This window comes from Agelaius tricolor, unplaced genomic scaffold (genome assembly GCF_023055355.1).
Source record: "Agelaius tricolor isolate 1412-34295 unplaced genomic scaffold, bAgeTri1.0.p SCAF_30, whole genome shotgun sequence".
NCBI lineage: Eukaryota > Metazoa > Chordata > Aves > Passeriformes > Icteridae > Agelaius > Agelaius tricolor.
Genome location: NW_027269290.1, coordinates 6,301,902 through 6,327,275, shown reverse-complemented (window position 1 = coordinate 6,327,275; position 25,374 = coordinate 6,301,902). Strand labels below are relative to the sequence as shown.

Sequence of the window (25,374 nt, the reverse complement as noted above, 5' to 3'; positions counted from 1 at the left end):
GGGAGTTGGAACATCTGAAGTCAGGGTTCAGCTCTGCTTCCAAATCCAGGAGCTGCCCCAAAACCAGCAGTGTTGGGATGGAGGGGGAGGGAAAAGCAGGAAAAGAGACCCGAGGCTGGAAGGAGGTTAATGAGTTTAATTCTGCTCCTGGTTCATAGAACCAATAAATGCATCAGTGGAAACAAACTGCAGCAAAGTTGCAATACTGCCTAAAATTCAAATGTAAATTCAAGTTCAGACTTGCACATTCCCCCCCTCCCTTTCCAGGGGCCCTGTGAGAGGTGCTGAGGCCACGTGCTGTCCCATGGCACCTGTGCCAGGCAGGACTCCCTGGGCTCTCACTGGAACAGAGGAAGAATCCTTAAATAAGAGGCTCCACAAAGTAAACTTTGATATTTACAATCTGTGGGGACCCAGGAGGTTTTGTCCTCCCATGTCTGTGGGTTTTGGGTTACAGTTCTTTTTACTTGGTCTTCAGAGCAAAGGAAATGCTTGAATTCTTCAACAAAACCCATTGACTGAAGGAGCTGGAGCAAGGAATTTGCTGTAAACACCCTGGCCCCAGCTGTGCTCAGCCTGCACACATGGGAGGAGCTGTGGGGCCCTGCAGGCTGGGCAAACCCTTGGCATAGCCTTCCCATACTCACACAAAATGTCATGAAAATTTGAAAAAGCAGAAGAGAGAAACCTCCCATTTTCAAGCAATTAATGAAAAAAAAAAAGCAGGAATACCATGGCATTCCACCCCAGGCAGGCAATTCTCAGAGCTCTTGCTCCCCACAGGGAGAGGGAGCAGCACAAAGGTCTGGTGAAACAAAATCCAAATTCTGCTCATGAGCAGTTCCCAGCAGTGCTCACAGGGAGCTGCTCCACACGGGGGTGTTCCAGTGATTTCCTTTTGGGATCAGGGCTGGCAGGTGGTTCTGGGATCCCATCCCAGGCAGCCCCTCAGCCCTGCTCAAAGATTCCACCCAGTGCTGAAAACCCCACAGCTCCTTCCTCAGCTCCTCCTCCCCAGTGGGAAACTCAGGCACACAAAGCTCTGAGGACAAGGTGCACCCCAAAAACACCCAGGTCATCACCTGAGACTGAGCCAACCTCCCCTCACCCCATTATTTGATAGTAAAAGTTTTAACAGTGCCTTGTAAGGAATTAATCCTGCACCAATAAAGCCAAACATTGTGGGATTAAGTGGGAATGAACTGGACTAAGTCTCATACACTGCATCCATCTCTACACAAGGAGTTACTGGTGGGAAAGGGAATCTGAAGGAATTTCTGTGCTGTCCTGACCCTGTTCTTGTGGGAACAGTGAGCTGTGTGCCCTCACTGCACAGTGGGATCCCATCCCTGTTTGCAGTGACAGCAGCCCTGCTCCCCCAGCAGAGCCCTGACCTTTCTGCCACCCCTGTCCTGTCACTGCCCAGGTGCTGAAGTGGCCACCCTGCTCCTGCTGTGGGCCCTGGCGAGCACAGCTGGCCAAGAACACAACAAGGAAGGGTGAAAGAAGCAGAAACCCCAGCATGGACCCTCTCCAGAAGTCACCACAAAAGCTGGAGGCTGAAAGCCACCCAGAGATGAGGAGACATGGGGTGTCTACCCCACATCTGACCTGGTGTTGGTGGGCTGACCATGGCCTGGCTCAGTGCAGCATTCCCAGGCCAGAGCAGAGCAAACTCCTCCTCATTCCCCCCATTTCTCTCAGCCAGGCCCCTCTGTCCCTCCCTCTGCCCAGTCTCTGCAGTCACAGCTGGTTTCAGTCCTGGACTTGGACCCGTTTGGCAGCGAAATGACCAAACCTGCCCTGCTGGTGCTGGTGCCCTGTCCCTGGCAGTGTCAGAGCTGGAACAGGGGGTTGTACTTCCTGATCTCCTGCAGAAGGCGAGCTTTGTCCATGTTGGCTTCTGCCAGGGCCAGTTTCATGGTCTGGAGCTCCCTCTGCAACTCTGGCACTTGCTTGAGCTGCAGGAGACAAGCAGAGAACAAGGCAGGAGTCTTCAAGGTACACAGTGAGCTGCTCCAAGGAAAACCAAAGCAGGAACTTTTGGGATCAGTTACACAGCGAGACACAACCACACTGACAGAAATTCTCTTTTTGGGAACCTCTCGAGTCCTGTTTTTCCAACAAGGAACTGGACACAGTGGGGAAGATGGAGCCAATCAGAAAACAATCCCCAACCAGATTCTGAAAGGGAACAAGTGAGTTCATGCTGGGCAAGGTGCCCTCACTCCTCAAAACACTCATGGGAGGAGGCACAGGCTGCTCCTTGGGGCACTCCCTTCCTGCAGCTCACCACACCTGCCCAGGACTGCAAACACACGAAGGCAAAAGAGAATTTCCAGCTCTCTGTTGTCCAGGCAGCAGTGACTCACCTGCAGCCCACGTGCTCCTGCTGCTGGGGCTGGTGAGACAGACTCTGATGAGGCCTTCTGCTCTTCAGGGACTGACACAGGTTTTTCCTGTTTCACTGAGTCCTTCCCCTGGGGAGCTGGAAAGCAACAGAACCCACTCAGGTGTGGACATTCACACACAGGGCTCTCAGAACAAAAAAAAAAAAAAAAAAACAACAAAAACCCTTAATTAATTTATTTCCTTTTTTATTCCCCCACTTGTTACACAGGGAAATAAAATTCTCTTTCCCCTTTTTCAATGGAGAAATAAAAGGTAATAATGGATCCTGTCTGTGTGTTTAAGGAAACACCAGACACGAATTCTCACAGCAGGGAACAGAGGCAGGGACTGCTCCCACCTCAGAGCCCATCCTTCCCAGCAGCAACCAGCACATCCCAGTCTCCTCCAGCACAGCCTGGGGGTGCAGAGGGACAATAAAACTGGAGGTAACTCACCTGTGAGATAGAAGACACCGTCATCCCGGCGCCTCACCACGATATGATCCATTGCCAAGGTGATGGGGACAGGGCCAGGGGAGGTGGGGTACACTGGGGGGGTGTCATCCTGGAGGAACATGAAGCAGAGAAGGGATGAGGAGCTGTGACAGCTCCTGAAAGGATTTCCCTTGCCTGCAGCCTCCTCAGGAGCAGCGCTCCTGACCAGCAGCACTGGGTGAGTCCGCCCTAGGGAAAGGCCTGGCTTTATGTACAGGGTGCACAGGTACACACTCCCCTTGTGTTCCTTATTCATCCCTAGGTTTGGTTTTGCTTTTAGAAGCAAAACCAAACAGTCTCAGGAGAAGAGAAGCTCTACAGAGGCCCCCAGCATTCCCACAGCCCTTCCCACGTGCAATCCTGCAAGAGAGCCCTGCCCTGGGGGGAATCTCTCACCTTCAAGGTGATTTTGACATCCACCACCTCTATCTCCATGGGGATGACCTCTGGGATGATTTCATCCTCCAGGAAGGGTCCCAGGCTGGCGAGGCAGGAGGTGCAGAGCTCGGTGGCCTGGCTGTGCAGCAGCAGCTGCAGGAAGCCGTTGTGCTCAGCCAGGGGCGAGAGAGCGGCCGCGCGCGGCCCCGACTGCAGGCGCAGGGACACCTCGGGCTGGGGCTGCCTGGGCTCAGGGCTCGCAGCCTTCTCCCCTCCTGGGTCTCCTAGAGCTGGGGCAGAGAGATCTCACTGCACAACGGGGCCTGTGGTCAGATATCAGCTCAGAAAGGGCATTGTGCAAAGCCCAGCTCAGCCCAAATGCAGCCGAGTGACCTCGGTCTGACATCACCCCTCACATGAGAGAAATCCCGATTTTGAAGGACTCAGAGCCCACATCAGTGAGCTGGCACTGGAGCTGGACCATTTAAGGTCCCAGGCACACCCCTCTCTCACCACACTTTAAAACTGGCCCCTGTTTTTGTGCAGGACCTGGCTCAGTGCCCCACTCACTCTCCAGAGCTGCCCCAAGTCTGCCCCCCAGAACCCTCCCAGCTGCCCTCCAGAGTGCCCCAGCTCTGCCTCCACAGCTGAGCCAGTGCCCTGGTTCACTCTCCAGAGCTGACCAGCCTTTCCTCATCCCTTGGCTCCACCGTGGCACTGGCAGGACTCGGAAAGGCAGGATCAACAGCCTGGGAACTGCTCACACTTCCCCTTCCGTTTTGGAGCTGCTTTTGGTTTTGTTTGGGCTACATTTTTGGGGGTGTTGGGGGGGATAGTTGATTGTTTTAAGGTTTGGCTTGTTGGTTTTTTTTAATTCAGATTTAGGGGAAGTACTCTAGACCAAAAGCATTTTCCTCAGAGCAGGAAGAACTTCACAGTTTCCCTAGAAAGCTTTATTCACTCTTTTAATGAATTTCATGCATCTTCAGCAATTTAAAAACTCCCAATCAATGATTACTAGGCACCACAGAGCCTGACTCTGTAGGCACTTGGGAAACATCTTTCAAATGCCAGATCTGAACCCTCACACATGAGTTGTGTTCAATCCTACCCACCCCAAACACTGAGGCCTCACTTAATGGAATATTCCCTGGGGGAGGCTGGTATAAAAGCCACTTCTAACAGTGCAGCTGAGTCCCAGAGCAGCATCTTACCCACGTAGCCACGCAGGAACTGCCACATGCCAACGTTGTTCAGCTGCTCTGGAACCACCTTCATCACTTGTAAAGCCACAGACAAATCATCTCCTTGTACCTCTACTGCACAGTTGACATCACTCATCTTCAGCACGAGGACAGACACCTGAAACAGCCACCAGGAGCTCATTGGTTACAGCAAACACCTCCAGAGGCCCTCAGGGACAGAATCCCAGTGCCAGGCACTGACCAGCTGCAGACTGGGGTCTTCACTCTGGGATGTGGAGCTGTTCACCTCAGGGGACACTCCACCCTCATCCTCTGCCACCAGGCTGCTTCTGCTGCCCGTGTCATTGTGGGCCTGGGGAAGCTGCCCTGAAGAAAGGGGGTCCAGGCTGGGTTCTGAAATGGAAGTAACAGCTACTCAATTCCATTTCTTTTTCTGGAAGTCCTGACATCAGCATCTGCCTGAATCTCTGGCCTCTCTGGAGGTACCATCCTCTGGAGATCCATCTCTCTTCCAGCTCCTCAGATGAGCTTAAGCAACACAAGGTTGAAGTGAAAGATATCCAGAGCACCCAGTATCCAACCAGCCCTTCCTAGATGCTCTGTGCCACCCACCACCAGCACATCACAGCCCCTACAGCTCTCAGGACACCACTGGGACATGCAGGGTCACCCCACACTGATTTACCCTCCTCATCTCAAAGAACAGGCACCTACAAAAGCAGAAAGAATCACTGTGAGGCAACTCCTATAAGACCTTCAAAAACAAGGAGCAGCAAAAGTGATTCCATGGGAACACAGCATGGATGAGGTGGCACAAAGCAGCACCCCTGTGAGATGAGGGTGGGCACAGAAAAGCCAAGGGCTTTACCAGAGTCTGTGAGCATCACAAAGCCATCACTGCCATCGCTGTCCACGGACAGCCCGTCCTCAGGGCCACTCCCATCCACGGATGTGGTGTCAAAGGAATGCTGGGATGAGGTTCTCTTCATGGAGAAGAAACGCATCCGGCCGCTGCCCGCCCCGCCCGGGGTCAGCGCTCCCTCCTCTGCTTTGGGCACAGAATCCCTACAGAAAAACCCAACAGAAACCAGTGATAAAGGCAGCTGAGCCTGCAGATGATCTGAGTGTTGGGCTGGTCTCTGACCACTTGCAAGTCAGACTTGAGTACCCTCAGAACAGCCCCAGAGATGAACACTTAACCCATCTCCAACCCAGATACAAAGGACAGAAAGGGAGGAGCTCTGTCTCCCCTCCTGCAGCTCAGCAGCCTGGCCTGCTCACCTGGCTGGGGGCAGGGACAGCATCCTCTGCATGGTGGAGGTCATCTTGTCCCTGCTCAGGCTCAGGGCGTCCTTGGTGAGGGACATGGCCTCCTTGGTGAGGTCCATGGTGGCGTGCAGAGCTTCCTTGGTGGCGTCCTTGGTGATGTGCAGTGCACTGGAGAGCTCCACCTCGATGCTCCGCAGCGGGACGAGCTCGGCCTGGCCATTGAGGGCAACACCTCCTCTGCCCGAGGGCTGCGCGTCCGAGGCTGGGCTGGAAGGGAGAGCAGGGGGGCTCTGAGGGTGGCTGCTGGTCTCTGCTGGTCTTTCTGCAACCAGGGCTTCCACAGCTTCGTGTGCTTCCTCTATCAAGGCTTTCTCCTCTGCGCCCTTACCGCGGGGAGCTGTGCTCAGGGCGCCGTCGCTCGCGGACCTCGGGAGCCTCTCCAGCGGGACACTGGCACTGGTGTCCTGGATCCCACTGTCCTCTGGGAGCTCTGAGGTGCTGCCCAAGCCCTTCTCCGAACTGCTCTCTGATTTCAGCTCCTTCTCTTCAGCTGCCAGCCCCTCCTTGCTGTCTGAGGGTGAGAGCTCGGACTCGATCAGGCTGGTTGTGTCCGAGTCCAGGGACCTGGGCTCCACGACAGACCCTGGGGCAGGGGCCATGAGCAGGGCCACCTCAGCACTGGGGAACATAACTCCCACACAAGCAGACATGGGATCTAAAGGAGACCCAGTCATTTCCTGGGTATCTTGGGCCAGCTGCTCCTGCAGTGCTTGCAGAACTTCCTTCATCCTGAGCAGCACCAAGTACTGGTAGTGGTTGAGCCGAACTTTGACGTGGACAGAGGAGGACATGAGCACGTGGATATCAGCAGAGGCTTCCAGCTCTTTACTGTCTACTCCATCATCAACTTCACAGTCAGATTCTCCCAAGACATCCATCGTGTCAGGAGCCTTAGAGATATTCCTCAGATCCTGGTCAGTCTTTGATCTTTGACAAACACTGTGTTCTCTGGAGAGGTTCTCATTCTTGGAGTGGTTGCTAAAGCTGGCAGAAGGCTTGATTTTCACCTCAGAGGTGGCCAGCTCCTGTCGTTTAGATATCTGAGCTTGCCCCCACCTCTTGGGCAGGCAGGCCCATATGGAAAGGGGAAAAGGGTCAACAAAGCTAAGGGCTCTGCCCTTGGAGCTTTCGGCCCCCTCAAATCCCAGGGAGAGCTCACTGAAATTCACGGACCACAGATCCTCAGAGGCAGAGGTTTTGTGAGGCAGCTTCTGGTGCTTGTGTGGCCTGTCCTCCACGTGGTAGGCGTGGCGCAGGAACAGGGTGTGCAGGAGGCTGAAGCTGCCCTGCTCCCGGGGGAACGCGGCGTAGCTGGAGTGGAAGAACTCGGAGCCTGCGAATTTCCTGAAGAGGCTCTGCAGGTCCTGGCAGCTGCAGGAGGGAGCGTGGCGGGTGTTGGTGGCTGTCACCTCTGACATGCAAACACACAGGGCCTGAGGCCGGTCCCGGTGGTCTGTGACTTTCTTATCCACGGGGATGCTGAGCTGCAGGGGAAGGAAGGTGAGAAAGGAATAGCAGAGGTTTATTCTGGATGAGAACTCCAGCAGCACAAACCCAACAAAACCAACACAAGAGGCAGACAGAGCAAAGTCAGAGGAAGGCAGCAGGTTTGTCTCCTTGTTATGGACTCCAGCTGTGTCCTGGTCTCTTGTTTCTTTCACAGATAGAACACTGAAGGCTGGGCAAGGAAGGAAAAGAAAGATACCTTCAGCCTGAAGCCATCCAGCCGGACATCCACGTGCTCATCCCGCTTGCCTGAGTCCTCCAGCTTGTAGATGGCTTTGAACTGCTCCAGGCTGCGACACAGATCCAGGCAGAAGAGGTTTATCCAGAGCACACTTGGTGTGTCCAGGGTGAGCATCAGGCCGTTCAGCTGCACGTACAGGTTTGGGCATGGAACTAGAAGGAAAGAGATTAATGATAGCAGGAAAGGCCCCTTGGGTGATCTGAGCAGAACCTGCTCAGAGCAGAACCTGCACTGACAGCACCAATGCAGGGGTTTCACCAGCCCTGCGAGACACATCTCAGAAGGGGAGCAGCTGTGGTGCACCCAGAGGAATGAGGTGCTCCATTGGGACAGCACCCAGAGCACCCCATGGCCCTGCTCCAGAGCTCTCAGTAAGGCTGAACCCCAGGAACTGGGCAAACAGCAGCTGCTGCAATTCCTTCCTGCAAGCACAGCTCTGCTTCCACATTGTGCACAAACTCCATCCCACCTTCCCACAGGGAAAAAAAAAAATAGGATGGCAAACATCAGAAAACCAAACAACAATGGACAGAGAACGTCTAACAGGGTTAACACATCCAGACCATTGATGACTCTTTAAGAAACTTGTGAAAGAAGGTGCTAACCTTGATGTATTACCTGGAAAGTCCTGATTGTCTGGGAAGTAATATTCTGTGAATTCAATATGGATTGCAGAGATCTGGTCAGGGAGCTTGAAGATTTTTCTACTACAGGAAAGCAAGGTGGAGGGTTTCTTACTTTGCTGCCCAGCTGTAGAGACCTGAAAACAGAAGGAAATGCAGTGGTGCAGAACTCAGACTTGGCAAACCCAAGTGCCCCAGTGACCCCACAGTTGCCTGTATTCAATCTGCCTCATTTACATATCAAACATACACTGCTTTCAAGCAAAAGCATAATTTTCTTCTACCTGCTAATATTGCCAACTCCTCTCCTTTGAGGGAATTTAGCTCTTTGTGTCTCCTGTCACTGCAAGTAAGAGCTGTGACAAGCAGAATTAGGTGACATGAGCAAACAGAACAGAAATCTGTTACAGCTGTCTGCAAGATCAGCAACACCTTGGCAAGTGCATCATGTATCTGGTGCTGCAAGAGCAAAACCAGCTCTTGGATGGACATAGGGCACATGGATGCAGGGCCTGATCCAGGGCAGAAAACGTGAGGTGAAACTTACTCCTTCTCTGTCAAAAATCCACATCCTCACTGACTTCTCAAAGGCATGAAATGTTTTACATTGAGCTTGCCTGATGCTTGGTGTAGGAACAGGGGGCAGAAACCTGTGGTTAAGCAGTTCTCTCTGAACATGAAAACTATCAGCAGTTCACTCTTGAGTTTAAAGTTTCACAGACAACATCATAACAGCATTTAGGCTCTCCGGGCAGCTATTCGGATGTCGTAGGATTTGCATGATCCTTTCAATCATACCTTGAATTACATATTGAATCATGTAATTTCCATTTTAGAAGTGCCATTGGCACGTGCAGGCAGTGCTGAGCTCCTACCTGGTGCACATCCAGGTCATCCACCCTGAGCAGCACGCAGCTGGAGCGCAGCCGGTGCCAGGGCGGGTGCCGCAGCCGCGGGAGGCTCGTGGGGGGAGCCCGGCCCTTCTCTGGGGGGCTCCTCTGGGGACTCTGGGGAGGCTCTGTGGGGACAGACAGGCTGTTAGTCACCTTCTCTGCACCATCAGTTCTCTGGGGGGCTCCTCTGGGGAGGCTCTGTGGGGACAGACAGGGTGTTAGTCACCTTCTCTGCACCATCACCTCCGTGCTTATTGAGCAGAACTAACAGCCCCAGAATTAGAAAGGGATGAACACAGTTGGGCAGGAGAAACACTGAGGACTTTTGAAGGAAGAACACTGTGAAAGGTGAGTCTGTTCTGTGGCAAGAGAACACACTCCTAAGCCAGGTCTTAAGTATGTAATTTCATCCTTGTATCTTACAGAGAAACTCAACAATAATCCACTGCAGCCTTGCTGCAGTGCTCTCCCAGCCACTTTCCTTTGCTATTATATTTATGATTTTTAGAGTGCTATGCATTCCTGCACCAACAAATCAGTCTGCTCAGCTGGGGACAGGCAACTAAAGATTTTGCTGGATGGAGCAAAGTTGGTACCACCTCCTGCTTCACTGGTTTTATCAAATACCTTTACCTGGTTTCCTTTTGAAAGGAGAAAGTGGAGTCCTGGCAAACACAGGGTCTGATTCTTCATAAAACTTCTCCATCTTGCTTTGAAATTCACTGACCAACTTCTTTGCCCACTGTCCCCGAGTCTCCATTGCTTCACTGTACCTCACCCAATGCTTGCAGGCATCTCCTGCAGAAAAGCAAACATCCCAGCTTTAAAAATGCAGTTTCTTTCTTCTAGTCCAGCCTGCAATTAGAACACTTCTTTAAACTCCTTTTTTACCCCCCCTCCTCAGGTTGTGAGGCCACAGGCTCCCTACCTGCCCTGTGGAAAGGATAATAATCAAAAGCCATCCTCCTGAAGGTCAGCTGGATGGCACCGCCCAGCATCCCATGCTTCTGAGCACCTGTGAGGAACAGAGCAGAGGAACCCATGGTCAGCTCTGCAATCTGAGCCCTGATCCAGGAGAATTCAGAACCACATTGCTCTGACTGCCCCCACTGATTAACTGACACCACAGCCAGGATTAGGGTATCACCTTTAGCAACCTGCACCAAAATCTTGTCCTAGGCCAGGAGAAGAACACCTGAATCAATGGTTTATATGGTAAGAACCAGGCCTGGAAACTCAAATCCCAAACTGCAGAACCCCGACCCTCTTCCAGCCAGAAAATCACTGCTTTGGCTGCTGCTTTTCCCTCTGGATGTTTTCCTCCCTCCTGACCTGCCTCCCGGGCGTGGCTGTCATCACAGATGTGCAGGTCCAGGCGGGAGATGAGCAGGTGGTAGGAGGATTCCTTCATGTCGTGCTTGTCAAAGTACTGCCCGATGCTGCTGGCGTTGGGGCTGGCTCCAAAGGGCTGAGCCCAGGACTGCTGGGCACTGGGAGCAGGGGGGGTGATCTGTGGGACAGGGACAAGCTCGGTGAGAGCTCAGAGAGAGGGAAAACACTGAGGTTTTAATGCAATAAATCAGCTCAGGCAAATCTTCCAGCATCTAAGGCATTGGTTTATAGGATTGAACTGGGGCTCCCAGGATCTGGATCCTCTCCTGTGCTCTCACCTTTGTCTGTGGCTCTGCCAGCTGCTTGCACTTCTCTTGGAAGATGTTTTAAGATTCCTGGGCAAAAAGGGCCAAGTATTCCCCATGCCTCCTGTGCAACCTCACTGCACTATGTGTGCATCCCTGCTTCCCTGGAGCTTCCAACTCCAGCAGAAATATTCCTCTTCCCTCATCCTTGACTTGGAAGATGTATTTTATTGGCAATGAATCCCACTCATTTGGTCACCTCATTACCCCACAGCAGCCCACAGCCCACATGACACTGACCTGAGTTCCCATCAGGGAAAATGCTGTGAATATGGGCCAGATGCCACACAAACAGAAACTGCCCTTTTCCATGGCAGACCAACATCCAAACTCACCTGTACAGACTCTGGTGCCAGGCTTTTCCTCTGCTGAGCAGATTTCTCCATGGCTTCACTCAGAGACTCAGCATATTTCATCATTGCTTTCAGCTGAGAGTCTGTCAGCACCCAGAGCAGGTCATCCAGCAGAAACATCAGCTTGGAGGCCACCACGTTGCAATCTTTGGTCTGAAATAGAAAGAAGTTAGGGACTTCAAAAATTGACTCCACAGACAGTCTTCCCAAAAGACAGAGGCAGAAAGAAGGGAGGCTGCTGTGAAACTCCTCTGAGAGATGGTATCTGGTGCATATCCACAGCACCTCCTCTCAGATGGATAGCAGTCAAAGCCACCTCCTCTTTAAGAGACAAATTGCTCACTGCTTAATTCATTTTTTTTAAAATCATCACATTTCCACTGACAGCTAAAAATCAGCCTGCCAGGCTTTCAGCTCCCAGTAAGGAGATGACAGCTCTCCTTAGGATGTTCAAACAGATTGAAAAATTCACTCCATCCACGAGATCCTCCCCTGGGAAAGAAACTGCTTTGACATTTGCTAAGAACACAGCTGTCTCTGACAGAAAACATGGAGAGATACATCAGTTAGGGCTCAACATTTCTGAAGGGAGAGAAGGGCTGTTGAGGACTATGGGAGGAAATATGCATCATCTCTGCACCAGGCACTGAGACCACATCCTGCAAAGCATGGAGAAAACTCTCACCCTTCTCTTGAGAGAGATCTGGATCCTCCCCTGGTTGGTGATGAGTCTCAGAGGAGTGGTGATAGGATCCTGATCACCATTTTCTGTGGCATCTGCCTCTATCCGCAGGGTCTGCCAGGTGAGCTCCTTGAACGTCAGAACCTGCCCAGGAGGGAGGAGAAAAACAGGAAAATGCTGAGATTTGCACAACTTCAAGGATTCAAAAAACCCCCAAAACACTCAGAAGACATGAAATGAAACAAGAAAAAACCATTCATCACACTTTCCTTCTGTGATTGAGCCAAGGCTCACCTCTCCCCTCTGCGGGTCCGTGATGCGGGTGAGGCGCAGGTCACTCTGCTGCCAGTTGGGGTTGACACTGTAGCCCTGGAGCTGCCACAGCTCAAAAGAAGCATGAAAGGCCTTGGAGTGAATCTTGATGGTGATGGAATTGACAACAATAAACATCCCCTCCACGACCTTCTCAGCAAAGCCATATTCACTGCAAAGAGAAGATCCCTCCATGTCACAATGAGAGGTAGGCAGAGGTAAGGCTCACACAGAGAGGTTTATAAGCAGCACCAAAGGCACTTAAACCCTAGAGCAGGGAGGCCAGTGGTGAATCAAGGAGAACAGCAGCCCCCACACCCCAGCAGGAGGGCAGGGAGAAGCTGCAGGGCTCAGGGTCTGACCTCTGTCCAGCAGCAAGAGCGATGGGGGACTGTCCATTGGGCGGCCGAGGCTCCTCACACGTCCTCATCTCCACCTCCACCTTGTCCAGGTACTGCAGAGACACAAAGAGGGAGCCATGAACACCACAGCCAGCCTCAAGCCCAGCCCACCAGCCCTGGGGTGAGATACCAGGGCAGGGAGAACCAACTCTGGAGTCTCAATGCTCCAAGAGTCTCATGTGTTAAAGCTCTCACACCATCAGTGTCAGTGGGTAACCTGAAACCCCAGGAGTGGGAAAACAACCAACAAAAACCAGGCACAAGGTAGCCCTGGACTTCCCTGAGAGCTCATCTGGCTCCATCCTGCAGTGAAATGAGGGACTCACAGGAGGGTACTTGTCCCCTATGTGCTAAGGGCCTGGAGGATTCAGGTCCCAAGAAAATGTGAGCACTTGATGGTTTCCCTCTCCAGAATTTTTCTCAAGTAGAAGAGATTAAAAAGAGTAAGGAAGAAAAGGAAGAAAAGAAGAAGGGAGAAAGGAAGGAAAGAAGACAAGTGAGGCAACATTACCAGGCAGATTGGGTGTGTTTTCAGCTTTGTCCACTGGATCTGAAACGATAAAGTTGAGGTTATCAGAGTGATCCCTGCATTGGAAAATTTCAGAAATTGCAGGAAACCTTCTCAGCCCAAACTTTGAGCCCCATTTCTCTGAGAAATGTCTGCAATGTCTCATTGTATCCAGGTCAAACAGAGACACAGACAAGAGAAAAGACATTCCAGACACCAGATCTACAAACCCAGCTGAGCTTTTGGATCTCATATATCATCAGGAGTAACAGATATTCTGCAGGTCAGATTCTGCTGTGGGGAACATTCCTGGCCTTTAAGAGTTTACAACTAACTGCTGCTGTTACTGGAAGGCACACAACTCTTTTAAAGACTGTGCACAAACCAAAAAGCTCCATTTTATTTTCATACAGCAACGTTCACTCTGCAGTTCTTGTAGGAGGGAGAACAAATGTTTGTTACTAAACTGAGCAGATCTGACTCTAAAAACAGAGCACATCAGATGAGTAAGACAAGCTCATTTTTACTGTCACTTGGCAGAGTAGAATAATATTTCTTTTATAGAAAGTCTCTTTGATGTCCTTAAAACTTTTGAGTTCATGTAATGCAACAGTGCTTAGCCACATGTAATCAAACAACCTGACAGCTTATAACAACTAAAAAACCACATTTTTTTGCTCTAAAAAGCACAAAGAGGAAGAATTTGTAAGAGTTCAGTGTGCAAAGTGCAAGTCCATGTCGAACCTCAGTGATTCTGCCTGTAAATGGATAACTTCATCTATTCAAAGTTGCCTCTGCTCACCCTGATGGAAGCCTTGTTGCAGTAGACCCGGGTGATGGCGAGCCAGGTGGGCAGCTCCAGAACATTCTGCAGCACCTCCTCATCCAGCTCCAGGTTGGTCAGCTGCCCCTGACCTTTCAGTGTGCTCAGGTTGATTTTGTCTGGAGAGAGATTCTTGGTAAACCTACAAGGGAAGAAAGAGAAAACTCACAAACAGCCCCCAGCAAAGCTGCTGAGGCTGCAGGAGCATTTCAGATTTATTTTAATACCAGAGTTTGTTTGCTGTTTTGTTAAACCCTTTTTGACATTTTTAAACCCAAGGCAAGTTGGTCGTTCCAGAAAAAAAAAATATTTCTACGCTTTGACATTTGGAGGAATTTTTTTGTATTAAACTAAATTCAGGTTTGAGAAACTGAACATTTCCTTCTAAAGCTCTGGATCCTGGGAACCAGCAAAACTGCTCTAGGACAAAACCAGAGAAAACCAAAGGCAAACTCCAACAGCTCAGCAGTTTTACTGCCCTCAGAATTGCCATGTCAGCGGTGGAAAGTTTAATTCTCTAGATTCTTTTCACCCAGGAAAGCAAAAGATCATTAATGAATGACTTTTGTGGCTGTCTCTTTTTAACACCACCACTGCATCCCAGCCTGCTCTCTGGTCAGCAGGGCAGCACCTCCCCTCCAAGAGACTGCCCCAGCTCCCTCCTCTGTCTTCTCTGCTTGAAATTCCTCCTCCCCAGGGCTGCCCTTGTCCACCTCCCCTGGGTGCAGCCCTTGACACCCCTCGTGTGCCCACAATTCCAGTGTCATGGATGAAACACTTGCAGCAGGACTGCTCAGGAGCAGGGGATCCTGGTGTGAAAGCTCTGCCTTTATCAAAAGCAGAGTGGCCCCTAAGGAGACAGAGGGGCCAGTTCAGAGGGCAGCAGATCACAGAGGCTGTACAAGTGTTATCAACACTTCTCCATGTCTGAGAACCCCTCTGTGGCAGCAAAACCCCTCCTGTCTCCATCAAACCCCTCTCCAGGGCAGGAGCTGCCTCCATGGGAGCAGGGGGCTGCATTCCAATGTCACTTGAGGAACTCCTGCCAGACAACTTTCCCACCACTGAATCCAGGGCTTATTTCACGCATTCCTCCACGCCAATGCTAATTCTCATTCTGCACAGTGGTCCAGGAGGCAGGATGGAAAGAAAGCCCCATTGTCAGCCTAAGCAGGAGCAGGCTCTGCCCCTGCACCCACAGTGTGGGCACTGCTCTGGGGGAGGCACCAAGGGCTTCTGCAGCAGCCACAGCTCCAGGAGGAATCAGAGCCACACTGCAGCTGCTGCAGGAGCTCAGGGTGCAGCACAAACCTGGCTGAGGCACTGGAGCAGCAGCTGAGCCATCAGCCCAGGGCTTCCAGGGGCAAAAGGGCCTTTCCAAACATTTTGTTGGAAGGGAAAGTCTGATAGATGCGTTGAGATGTTGGTGTCAACCCCGTGGTATTGGTGTAGCACTGCTGGAAGGGGAGGGCAGCACACAGCTGTGAGTTTGCCCACTGCTGCTCTTCCCCTGCAGACAGCTCCTCTAAAATCTAGGGGAAAAGGGTAGGAAAACTACTGGAGCTGCAGCCATGCATTAGCAATCTGCAAAGCTACAAATGTATGAAAAAAATATAAAAAAAACATCATTCCCCCCTTTAGAGACTTGGCAATATAGAATTATGGGCAACATGCTGTCCCCTCCCTGCCCTGAGCCACAGGGACACGCTGACAGCTCACACCAGTGTTACAGCACCTGCCAGGCTGCACATTCCCTTCAGACTCATCACCCCCTCTAACCACAGGCTTCTTGTCTGAACACGCCCAGGGAGGTGGCTGAGGTTAACCTGGCTTCTCAGCATCAGCACCAAGAAACTGAAAATTGCAGAGTGTGCTCCAACAGCTGCTCCTCTGGCAGGGAGCACTGAGAATCCACACGATTTGGGCCTGGAGTCCTGCTGTGAGCACCCACAAACCCAGACACGGCTGAAAATGGGAGCAAACACCTGCAGAGGCAATCCAGGAGCACCCTTGTGTTGTGTCAGAGGAGCAGCTCTGCTGAAAGCTGATGTCACCGTGTCTGCCTGGGATTGGATGCTAAGAATAAACCAAACACAACATGGACAGGTAGGTAATACCCAGGACTTAAGCTCAAAAGCTGCTGTGGGCAGTGATCAGCTCCCACTGGCTGAGCTTTCTCACACCTGCACTGAAGGATCATCCCTGGGCTGGAGCCTCATCCCAGGATAAGAGTGCTCAGAGGGGAAGCTGCTTTCAGCTGGTAATGCAGAGGAAAAGTACAAGTGTTGCCTATAATTCTATATTGACAAGTCTCTAAAGGGGAGAAAGATGATTAAGCTTTTTATATATTTTTCATACATTTGTAGCTTTGAGGATTGCTAATGCATGGCTGCAGCTCCAGTAGTTTTCCTACCCTTTTCCCCTAGATTTTAGAACAATAAGCTGACCTTCTAAACACATTCCTGAAATATTGTTTAGTCCTATTCCAAGGAGGGGACCTGCAAAAAGAAATAATAAGAAGTGGGTCAAAGGACCCCTTGGACCAACTCCAAGGAGCTGACCCAGGGGTAGGTTCCTGGGGCAACTGAATCTCCTAAAGTATGTACCTGTTAGATATCCTAATTAACATTATAAAATTGGAGAAATTCAGTTCTGGGTGTTCCCATCACCAGCAGGACACCTGGAAGCTTCCAAATAAAGGTCTGCTTTTTCCTTTACTATTCTAATACAAGGGTTTTTTTTGTTTTGATTATAAGCAACACAAGCACATGTCTGAACCAGGGCATCGCTTTCCTTCAATGTGTAGGTGTATAAAAAATACCAGCACACTGTGGAAGAACCAAAGCTGTGAAACAGGACACAGTCTAGAGTGAGGTATGAAACTTGATCCAGCCAAACCAAGCAACTCTTTATCACCATCTCCAGGGAAAGGCTGCAGAGATCCTGCTGGGCAGGTACCAAACCCACCTCCAGTGCTACCAGGCTCCATTAAAGAACCTTTCATGAGGCATTCTATGCACCAAAATGTGCCATTCCTCCCCCAAAGCAGCGCTTACAGACCCTACCCATGATGGGACAACAGAAGCTGGAGGGTCCGGAAAAAGAAAACCAACAAACCTCAAATGGAAAAATGGAAACATTATTTCTTTTAAACCAGGGCCCAAACTTCACAGGGTATGTTGCCCATTGTCAACCCCTGCTTTCAGCTGCTGTCCTGTACAGGAATCCCAGACCTTCCACTGGAATAAGCTCCCCACTGGAGCCACTTTCCCACCCACATGTGACACAGGAGGCCTCAGGTGAGAGCTCCTGAGAACACAGAGCTCACAGGTGCCAGTCTCTGCTGCTTTGGTCAGCACGAGGGGAGGAAAAGCAGCGAGGGCAGAACGTGTCAGATGTTTGCTGGCAGGCTCTCTCCATTCACCCCCAGACACAGCCTTGGCAGCAGGGGCTGCTGGCTGAGGGAAAACTGAATGAAAATGGTGCCTAATGGGAAAACTGACACCAGAGGATATTTGCACTTTTTTTTTTTTTTTTTTGCAGCTCCATCAGAAGGCAAGCAGAGCTGAGCCAGTAAACTCACAGGGCAGCACTCCTTTTGAGCCTGCTGGGATTACTCTGACAAAAGTCAAGCCTGAAAATCTATTTGCTCAATCATCAGCTTGACTATATATCAAAACATGATGTCACTACTGAAAACAACTGCCCAGTTCCTCAGCCTGCATATCCAGAGGCCACAAACTCACTGATTGCAAGAGGAATTTGGGTAAATCTGACCGCTGGCCCAAAGCCAGGCTAGCATCATAAATAAATTTATGTTCACATTTGTAGCTGTCTCGCCACACTGTCTCCAACTGAGCAAATGCATGGACAGATAATGTCAGAAGACATCTGAAATCATAAAACTCCTCCTCAGATCCCTGTCTCATTACCCTGCTGCCACATGGATCAGGAACCTTCTTCTCAAATCCTCAGTTTCTGCCTCAGCCTCCTCCCTGCAGTCATCACTGGCTGTTGTACACAGCCACCACCCCCAGCTCCACACCAGCATCTTTATTTCTATTAATACCTTTGTCACTATGGCTATTTTGTGGGAGAACTAATTAGCTGTACATCAGTGACCTTGATTTTGCTTAATGGCAAGCAAAATCTCTTAGCAGAATGAAGTGCATGGCTTGTGACACCAGGCACAGCTGCAGGGAGCAGCTGGAAAGTCCCTCCAAACATAGGTAAGGCAGAAAGGAGGAACTGATCAGCCCAGTGGGAAACCAGCCCAGGAACCACTGGGGTTTTTGCCTCCACAAGAGTCACAGCAGGGGAAGAGATGAGGATTTTCCGCTTTGATTTGGAATACAAATATGTAATTTAATCAATTATGACAGGAATTGGACACAGCAAAAAAAAACCCCAACTGTATTCTAACCAACACAGATTTGCTCCTTCCCAAAAGTCTTTTCAAGTGTTGCCTGGTCTGGTTTTGGACAGGGAATTTAGTGGGATTTCCATCTTCCTTGGGAATATCTTCCACTATCCAAAAATCTCTGTGATGTGACATTTCACCTCAAATTAGAACCTCTTATCTCAGAAGCCATATAACATGTTTACTAGAACAAAAGATTCATGACTGCTAAAAGGAAAGGTGAGTGACTTTCCAAATCAGGGCTGCTCTCAAGGAAGGCAGCAGCAGAAGCTTTAAGTGCAGCACACATGACTGAGGATGAACTTAAAAATAATTCTGGAGGAAATAAAACTGGGCAAGTGATCAAAACTTCTGTAAAAAGGGAAAAAATAGCTGCCTCAAAGACGCACAGGAAGAACTAAAAGCTTTTTCAGGAAGAAAAGCCATTTTACCTCCTCGAATTGTTGGTGTTAGCAGGGACTACTCTGTCTGAGAGTGGGCACAGAGCTGCTCTGCAGACTTGCACAGGAGGAAGAGAAACTCGCTGAATTAGCAGAGGATGGGACTAATTACTGCAGCATGAGATGGAGTTGGTATCACACCCTCTTAGCACAAAGCCATTTAGAGTTTAAGGGAATCCCATCAACACCAAACTGCCCAATTGTTAAGAAGACAGAAAGCAGCACGTTTATAATCATCTCATCACCTGGGCACAGCTCTGTGTACCCCAGATATCCTGGGAGGCAGGAACTCCTTCCCAAGTGGACAATGGGCCTGAGAAATTCACCCTGCTTGGGTTACAGGGCAAACAGTTTCCACCTAAGGAGGTGCCAGCCCATCCCACACTCCTTATCAGGGTGGATTTAGGCACATCTGGTGTCCCTGTACACACGGGCCACTGCTGGTGGCTTTCCATTATCAGCTTTCTGTTTTTCCAGGCTTCAGCTGCACTGAATGAAAGGCTGGGCCTCTCAGCCACCCGAAGCCAAACACAAAACATCCTGATAAGTCAGCAGTTGTCTTGGCTCTGTGTTACCTCCTGCAACACAACGAGGCGAAGGGAAAGCTTAGGGATTCAATTCAGAGTTAAACTCACAGGGAGAAAAATCAGCATTTCCAAGGAGATCAGGCAGAACCATGACACAGAGCAGAATTCCAGCTCACTCCTCCCCAAGGCTGCAGCCTCCCCTGGCACCAAGGACACTTTCTTGTCTCAACAAATATTTCTCCAGAGCATTCTGAACTTCTCTATTATTCTCTACAGCATTCTGAAGGCTGAGACACCTTGCTTCATCCCCACCAGCACCTCGCTGGCTACTGGGAGCCCTAGAAAACAAACCAGGAACTCAGCTGAGAGGAGAAGAGGCCAGGCCTCTGCCAGGGCTGAACTCCACCTTCCCTTTGCTATTTCCAGCTCCCTGCCTGACACTCAGTAAAGTTTAAATGCCAGCTGCCCCATGCTCTCAACAAATCCGGAATGTAAACCCTCAGCACTTGCCAGGGAATTTCCCAAACCTAATCCTCAAGCAAATAACAGATGAAAGAAAACTAGAAAGAAACCCAATAAATACAAGCACTAGTCCAAAGCTCTGCTTTTTTGTCCTGCAATCATTTTAGTCTCCAGTGTGCAGAAACAAACAGGTTTTTACCTAATTCTGACTCAACTGAGCAGCTGCAGGGGAGGCAAGGGCTCAGGGAATCCAGGAGAATAAGAAAGAGGAGCCCCTTTCCATCAGTGAGGCTGAAGGACTCTGGAGAGGCTCCACAGGGTCAGTGCAGGGCTCTGCAAGCCCAGAGCTGCAGTGAAGGAGCTCTGGCCACATTTTCCTCCTGAGCTACTCAAGTGTAATTTACCCCTGCTGCAACAAGAGTCTATTTAGCATTCCAGAAACAGCACACACGTGTCTGGAGCCAAGGAGAAGTGGCTGGAAACACTTTGCACCCAGCAGCTCCATAAAACTGATCCCTTGGTTCTCCCAGCAAAGTGCAGCACAGCCACCATGACTTTGTAAGGGAAGACTTCAGACTCTGTGAAGGGAAAATGCCATGTCCTGTCTGTGCCCACTCCTTTTCCCCGCCCTGTCTTGAACAAAGAAGAGGCAGATCTGTGTTACTTTACTCATATTAGTTTGGGGTTCTGCCTTGCCATCAATAATTCCACTATATTAACATTTTTAAGAGTAAAAGAAGCCATCAAAATGTACTGGGAAAACAAGATATTTCCAAATTCAAACACTGAGTAAAGGGTTTACATCCAGCCTTACATGCTTGGCTGGGCACAACCTGTAAGAACGTAGAGACAAGCTCATCACCAGGGGTTTGGTGCTGCAGCAGCTGCTGGGACCTGGCAGAGCTCCTTCCTCATAAACTGCCCCATAAAGTCCTGCCACAAACTGCTTCATGCTCTGGATCCACCCTGGGCACTGGGGCACCCAAGGAACCATCACCTGGACAAAGAGCACGTGCTGAACTGCAGGAGCAGGATGAGTGCAGATGGAGAAGTAACAGTTTTTATCAGCCTTTAACAGCTGGCAGCTCTGTGGTTTCATGTACTTCCCATTGCTGCAACAGCTATTTTAGGCAAATGATCATCTTAGAGATCATCACAGAAATTTCCCTGATCACCAAAAGGAGGATATTCAAGCAGCTAAAGCCAGAATTACAAAGCTGGTCAGAGGTTTTGCTGCCTAAATCACTTGAGATTCTGTAGCTTCCTCAGGCCATTCCCAGATTCAGTTTCCTTGCTTTCCTCCTTACCCACCACGCTCACTAAATTGCTTCCAGGTAATTTATAATCAAGGTCAGGAAACTGGGAGAAGCCTGGAGGGTTGCTAGTAAGCAAATCTCTCTTATTGGTGGTAGCTTTTCCTGGCTCTGAGGGTGTCCCACAGCCCTCAGGAGCTGCGTGTGCCATCCTGTGACTGCAGCAAGGGCACAGCTGCAGCGCGGTGCTCCAGCACGCAGCGATGCTGCAAAACACTTCAGGGCAAGGGAGAGCAAACAGAGCAGCAATTCAGGGTCTGTTCTCCTATAGCAGCACCCAGACTGCAGCACTTGGGCCAGAAACTTAAGCTGAGGGGGGAAAGCATTCTTTAGACTCAGAGAGTTCCCTGCACTCCTGTGCTGGGCAAAGGCAGAGCTGGTGACATGGCCTGACTTGCCTGGTGCAAGCCACAGAGCCTATTCCAATGATTCCTGAATGGCACAGAACAAATCCCATCTTCTTGGTGGAAGAACTGCTCTATCTCATCTGCCCACCTTTTCTGAGGAGAGGGATGGGTCCCCTTGAGATAGCACATCCAATTTCTGCCATGCTGACCCCAGGAATCTCTCACTCCCTGGCAGGATGGCCACAGCTGCAAAGGCCTTTCTGTGCCCTGCCTCAGCCTGAGTGCAGGTCTCTGATGGTGGGGATGGACAGGGAGGAGTCACAGCCCTGAGCAAGGAGCCCCAGACAGCCCCAAAGCCAGCTGCAGAACAGGCAGGGCTCACACACAGAGCAGTGCTGGGTCTGGGAGCCAGATCTCAGCTCCTTGTGTTGGCACAGAAGCAGCACAACTGCATGGAAGGGATAATGCCAAAGGCATCTTCAGGGCCAGGAAGGGATTCTGAGATGCTCACATCCAAGCTAGGAAACAAGAGCACCCAGGAGCCCACATGCTCCCAGCTCAGCACATGCTGTCACACCCACGTGTCCGGGTCTAGAACAAACTACAGCCACATCATGAGCCTCCCTGGCCTTCACTTACCCATCAGCTGCAAATCAGAGAGGGGAGGAGTCAAGGCAACCTCTCCTGGAAAAGGGGATGCAAGGTTTAATCCCTGGAGTGGAGAGGCTCTCCTCCATCCCTCCACTGAGGTGCAGCACCATTTATGAGGAGCTACACGATGCTGTTTCTCCTGGCTGAGTACCTGACCTGCCCTGATAAGCACCTCAGTGCTGCACCCTGCACATGCTGCTCCCCTGCTCTGTTCCCTAACAGTATTTTTAATTTTGTTTCTAAATCCTGTATCTCACTTACCTGAAAAGGTGGCTCCATCCTGTGCTGAGGACAGTTTGCCAAATCCACAATCTGCCATCCACTCATTTCTGTGCTGCACACCTGTTACACATCTGCCTGCACCGGTGACACACGCTCGGCACTCTCCTCTGCGAACAGGTCTGGTTTTCCACACAGGTTTTCCTCTCTGGTAACTGTAACCTCTCTGGTTCCTCTCAGCAACCTCTGCTGTTGTTAACCCCTCTCTCATTTCTCCTCTGCTCCCTTTTCACCCCACTCTCAGAGGTTCCCAAAGTTACTCCTCAGCTGCAGTTCTCTGGGGTTTCCGTCACAGTAAGACACATTTATGGTCTCCCCTGTGTTCAGACCTGCCCCCAAATCCCAGTCCAGCTGCTCCTCTGCTGACACCAGCTTTTATTTCTTCCCAGCAGGACTGCACGTTGCATTTCCTCTGGAAGCCATGTCTGGTGTGCCTGTTACTCCACAAGCTCACAAGCTTCAACACGTGTCCCAAAAGAAAACGTCACAAAGCAGCTGTTACAGGCAGCAGGGGATAAACCTCTCCAAGGAAATTAAATAAAAGCCATTTTGGCAAGGATTCCCACTGCAGTGCTGAGAACTCAAATCCCAAAGTGGCACATGAAGTTGAGGCCGTTTGAGCTTGTGGATAAACAGGGCCTTTGTCACACCCTGAGAACGCGGATCTGCTGCGGCTACGCCAACACTGCTTGGAACAAAAAAAAAGACAACGAGAAGAAGCTCCTGTCAAATAAGGCCAGGAAGAGGTAGAGGCAGCTCAGTGATTTTATTTTAAAGCATTAGATGTGCTTCCATGGATAATTACAGGCTGGGGAGCACAGCCATGCTCAGAGGCAGCAGCTCTGGGGGAGTCCCTGATGCTGGGCTCCAAACACTCCCCAGCACTGCAGCCCTGTGCCTGCCTGGAAGCAGCAAGAACTGAAACCACCTCATCTGTTTGCTTTTCCAAGCTAAATATAGGACAAAGGAGTGAAAGGCACAGATGGCGAAAGCTCCGCAAGTTTTTAGGTTCTCCTGCTCTAGGAATTTAAGAGCTGAAGCACAACACAAGGCTGAGCCTCCTCAAATACCTTCACAACTGGGCAAAGCCTAGCTGTACCAATCCCTGCTGGGACCACCACGGCCACTCAGGTGATGTGGGATCACAGGAACAGTCAGGTGAAACTCCTCATTCACATTGCCCTGATCCAGCTGCCTCTCCTGACCGCTTTCTTGCAAATTTCCACACGGAAGAGGGACAAAAAAAACCACACCCCCGCGCAGAAAGGGCTCCGAGTAGAGACACAACAAAAAGAACAAGGAATTATTTCATATGCAAATGTGAGCAGAATATAAAGGCAGATTAATGATTCAGTAGCAAAATTCTTCTAGGCAAATGAGCGTGGCTGAAAGAAAACCTAAAGTGAGGATGAGGTATTTGGACAAAATAAAACTGAAACAAAAAGAATTAATCTTTTTTATACACCATTAAATTGGGTTCAAATTTCATTTCTGCAAAGATCCACAATCCTTGTTCAAGTGAGGGGCAGAATCAGATCAATCAGCCAAACAACAAAGTCCAGCTAGCAGGAAAACAGGCAGAGATGCTGAATATTTTGGGACTCCTTGTTCTCCTTGGAACCGCCCAAAGGATACACAGGTGAACACTAAGAACTGGTCCAATCAGAGGGAAAAAGGGCACTTTGGGTAAGAATATGCTGTAGCAGTGGTAAGGAGAGACTGAAATACAAAATTAAGCAAAAGCACCAGCAAAACTGTATTTATGTAAAGAAAGAGAATTGTCCATGAGAACAGCACCCAGGATAACACCCAGCTCTGTTTTACCTTTCATCAAAAACTGCTCTCACCCACCTCTCCGTGCTATAAAACACTTCAATGCCTCCGTACCAGGAGGCTGAATCTGTACTGACCACAACACACCTGTGTGAGGTGAATGAGACAGAAAGCTCGGAAACTTGGGATGTCAGAAATCCATTTAAGGATTTCTGAGCACCCAGAGCAGCTCCATCACTCCTCCTTCGGGACAGTGCCGAGAGAGCCGGAGCATGGAAATTGGCGACTCCAAGACACTGCACTGCCCACTCAGGGTGTGTGGGGATGGTCTGGGGCTCCAGACACCCCCAGGATCCACCTCAGAGGGCTGGGATTGATGGATCACACCAGCCCTGACCCCACACAGGTCACTACAGACCCCTCGCTGTGCACCGGAGCGTGCCCAGCAGCAGGGATGGAAAGGACCTGCTCAGAAAGCAGAGAGGACAAGGGCTGTGCAGAGCTGTGGCCTCACCTGCACCCTCACAGGCACGGCGCCTTTCTGTTCACGCTGCCCTGACCCCGCAGCGATGCGGGATCGTGCCCGCAGCCATGAGATAACACAGGCAGCGCTTTCATCGCCGTGAAGGGAAACTGAGGCACCGCTATGTGCCCGGGGCCCGCCCCGAGCAGCCGCGGCCGCAGATGCATTTCCCGGCAGAGCCTCACGCCGGGAACACCGGCTTTTCCCCAACGCCCCTCCGACGAACTTCACTGAAAATGACGGAATACAACGCCAACACCCCCCTAGAGCTCTGTGTTCCCTTCTCGCCTCCCGAACTTCCACTGCCGCCGCCCGCGGCCCAGGGCGGCACCGACACGGGGAAAGCCGGGCTCGGAGGGCTCCGACCCGGGGAGGGGCGGCAGGGCCAGGCTGGGCCCGCTGCCCCTGGACAGCACAGTGCCCACGGCCCTCGGACACCCCCTGACCCTCGGACTACCCCTCCGGTCCGGCGGCTCCACGGCCCGAACGGGCGCTCAGCCCCCCGGGCCCGGCAGCTCCGCACCGGCGCTGCCCGGCGGGCCCCAAACCGCCAGGCCCGGCCCTCGTCCCCCGCAGCCCCCCGGGAGGAGCATGAGGAGAATGAGCAGGACGGGGAGGAGAAGGAGGAAGAGGAGCGGGAGGCTCACCGGGAGAGGTGCTTCAGGATCTGCTTCTTGATGATGCCCGCCATGCCGGGCCGGCGGGTCAGGCCCGCGGGCGGCAGGACCCCATCGCGCACCGCCCGCTCCGCCCCGCACCGCCCGCCCCCGGCCGGCCCCTTCCCGCACCGCCCGTCCCCGTCC

The 25,374-nt window shown here is 51.1% G+C and overlaps 1 protein-coding gene across 2 annotated transcripts; it reads right to left on the bottom strand.

Annotated features, from left to right (window-relative positions):
- Window positions 1-121: 121 nt before the first annotated feature.
- BLTP3A (bridge-like lipid transfer protein family member 3A) lies at window positions 122-25,374 on the bottom strand. 2 transcript variants are annotated; one of them, XM_071450399.1, is made up of 21 exons: window positions 25,219-25,374; window positions 13,816-13,978; window positions 13,017-13,055; window positions 12,467-12,558; window positions 12,087-12,276; window positions 11,796-11,936; window positions 11,093-11,263; window positions 10,393-10,570; window positions 9,989-10,075; window positions 9,694-9,858; window positions 9,043-9,185; window positions 8,163-8,304; window positions 7,503-7,696; window positions 5,750-7,281; window positions 5,337-5,533; window positions 4,710-4,861; window positions 4,478-4,625; window positions 3,282-3,553; window positions 2,847-2,955; window positions 2,373-2,488; window positions 122-1,961 (listed from the first exon to the last, which is right to left on the bottom strand). In XM_071450399.1, exons 1-21 carry the CDS (start codon window positions 25,260-25,262, stop codon window positions 1,836-1,838), a joined length of 4,401 nt encoding a protein of 1,466 aa, XP_071306500.1. In that variant the 5' UTR covers window positions 25,263-25,374; the 3' UTR covers window positions 122-1,835. The 2 variants fall into 2 exon arrangements, with proteins under 2 accessions (XP_071306500.1, XP_071306501.1); XM_071450400.1 differs by lacking the exon at window positions 122-1,961 and having other exon boundaries at window positions 2,440-2,535.

What these genes read in the sequence shown, in the direction of transcription:
- BLTP3A (XM_071450399.1), bottom strand. Translation starts at nt 25,262, where the DNA reads ATGGCGGGCATCATCAAGAAGCAGATCCTGAAGCACCTCTCCCG. An exon ending in ATGACCTGGATGTGCACCAG is followed by an intron (nt 8,305 to 9,042) that starts GTAGGAGCTCAG and finishes TTCTGTTTTCAG; the next exon opens with GTCTCTACAGCTGGGCAGCA. An exon ending in GTTCCTGCGTGGCTACGTGG is followed by an intron (nt 3,554 to 4,477) that starts GTAAGATGCTGC and finishes TCTCTGCCCCAG; the next exon opens with CTCTAGGAGACCCAGGAGGG.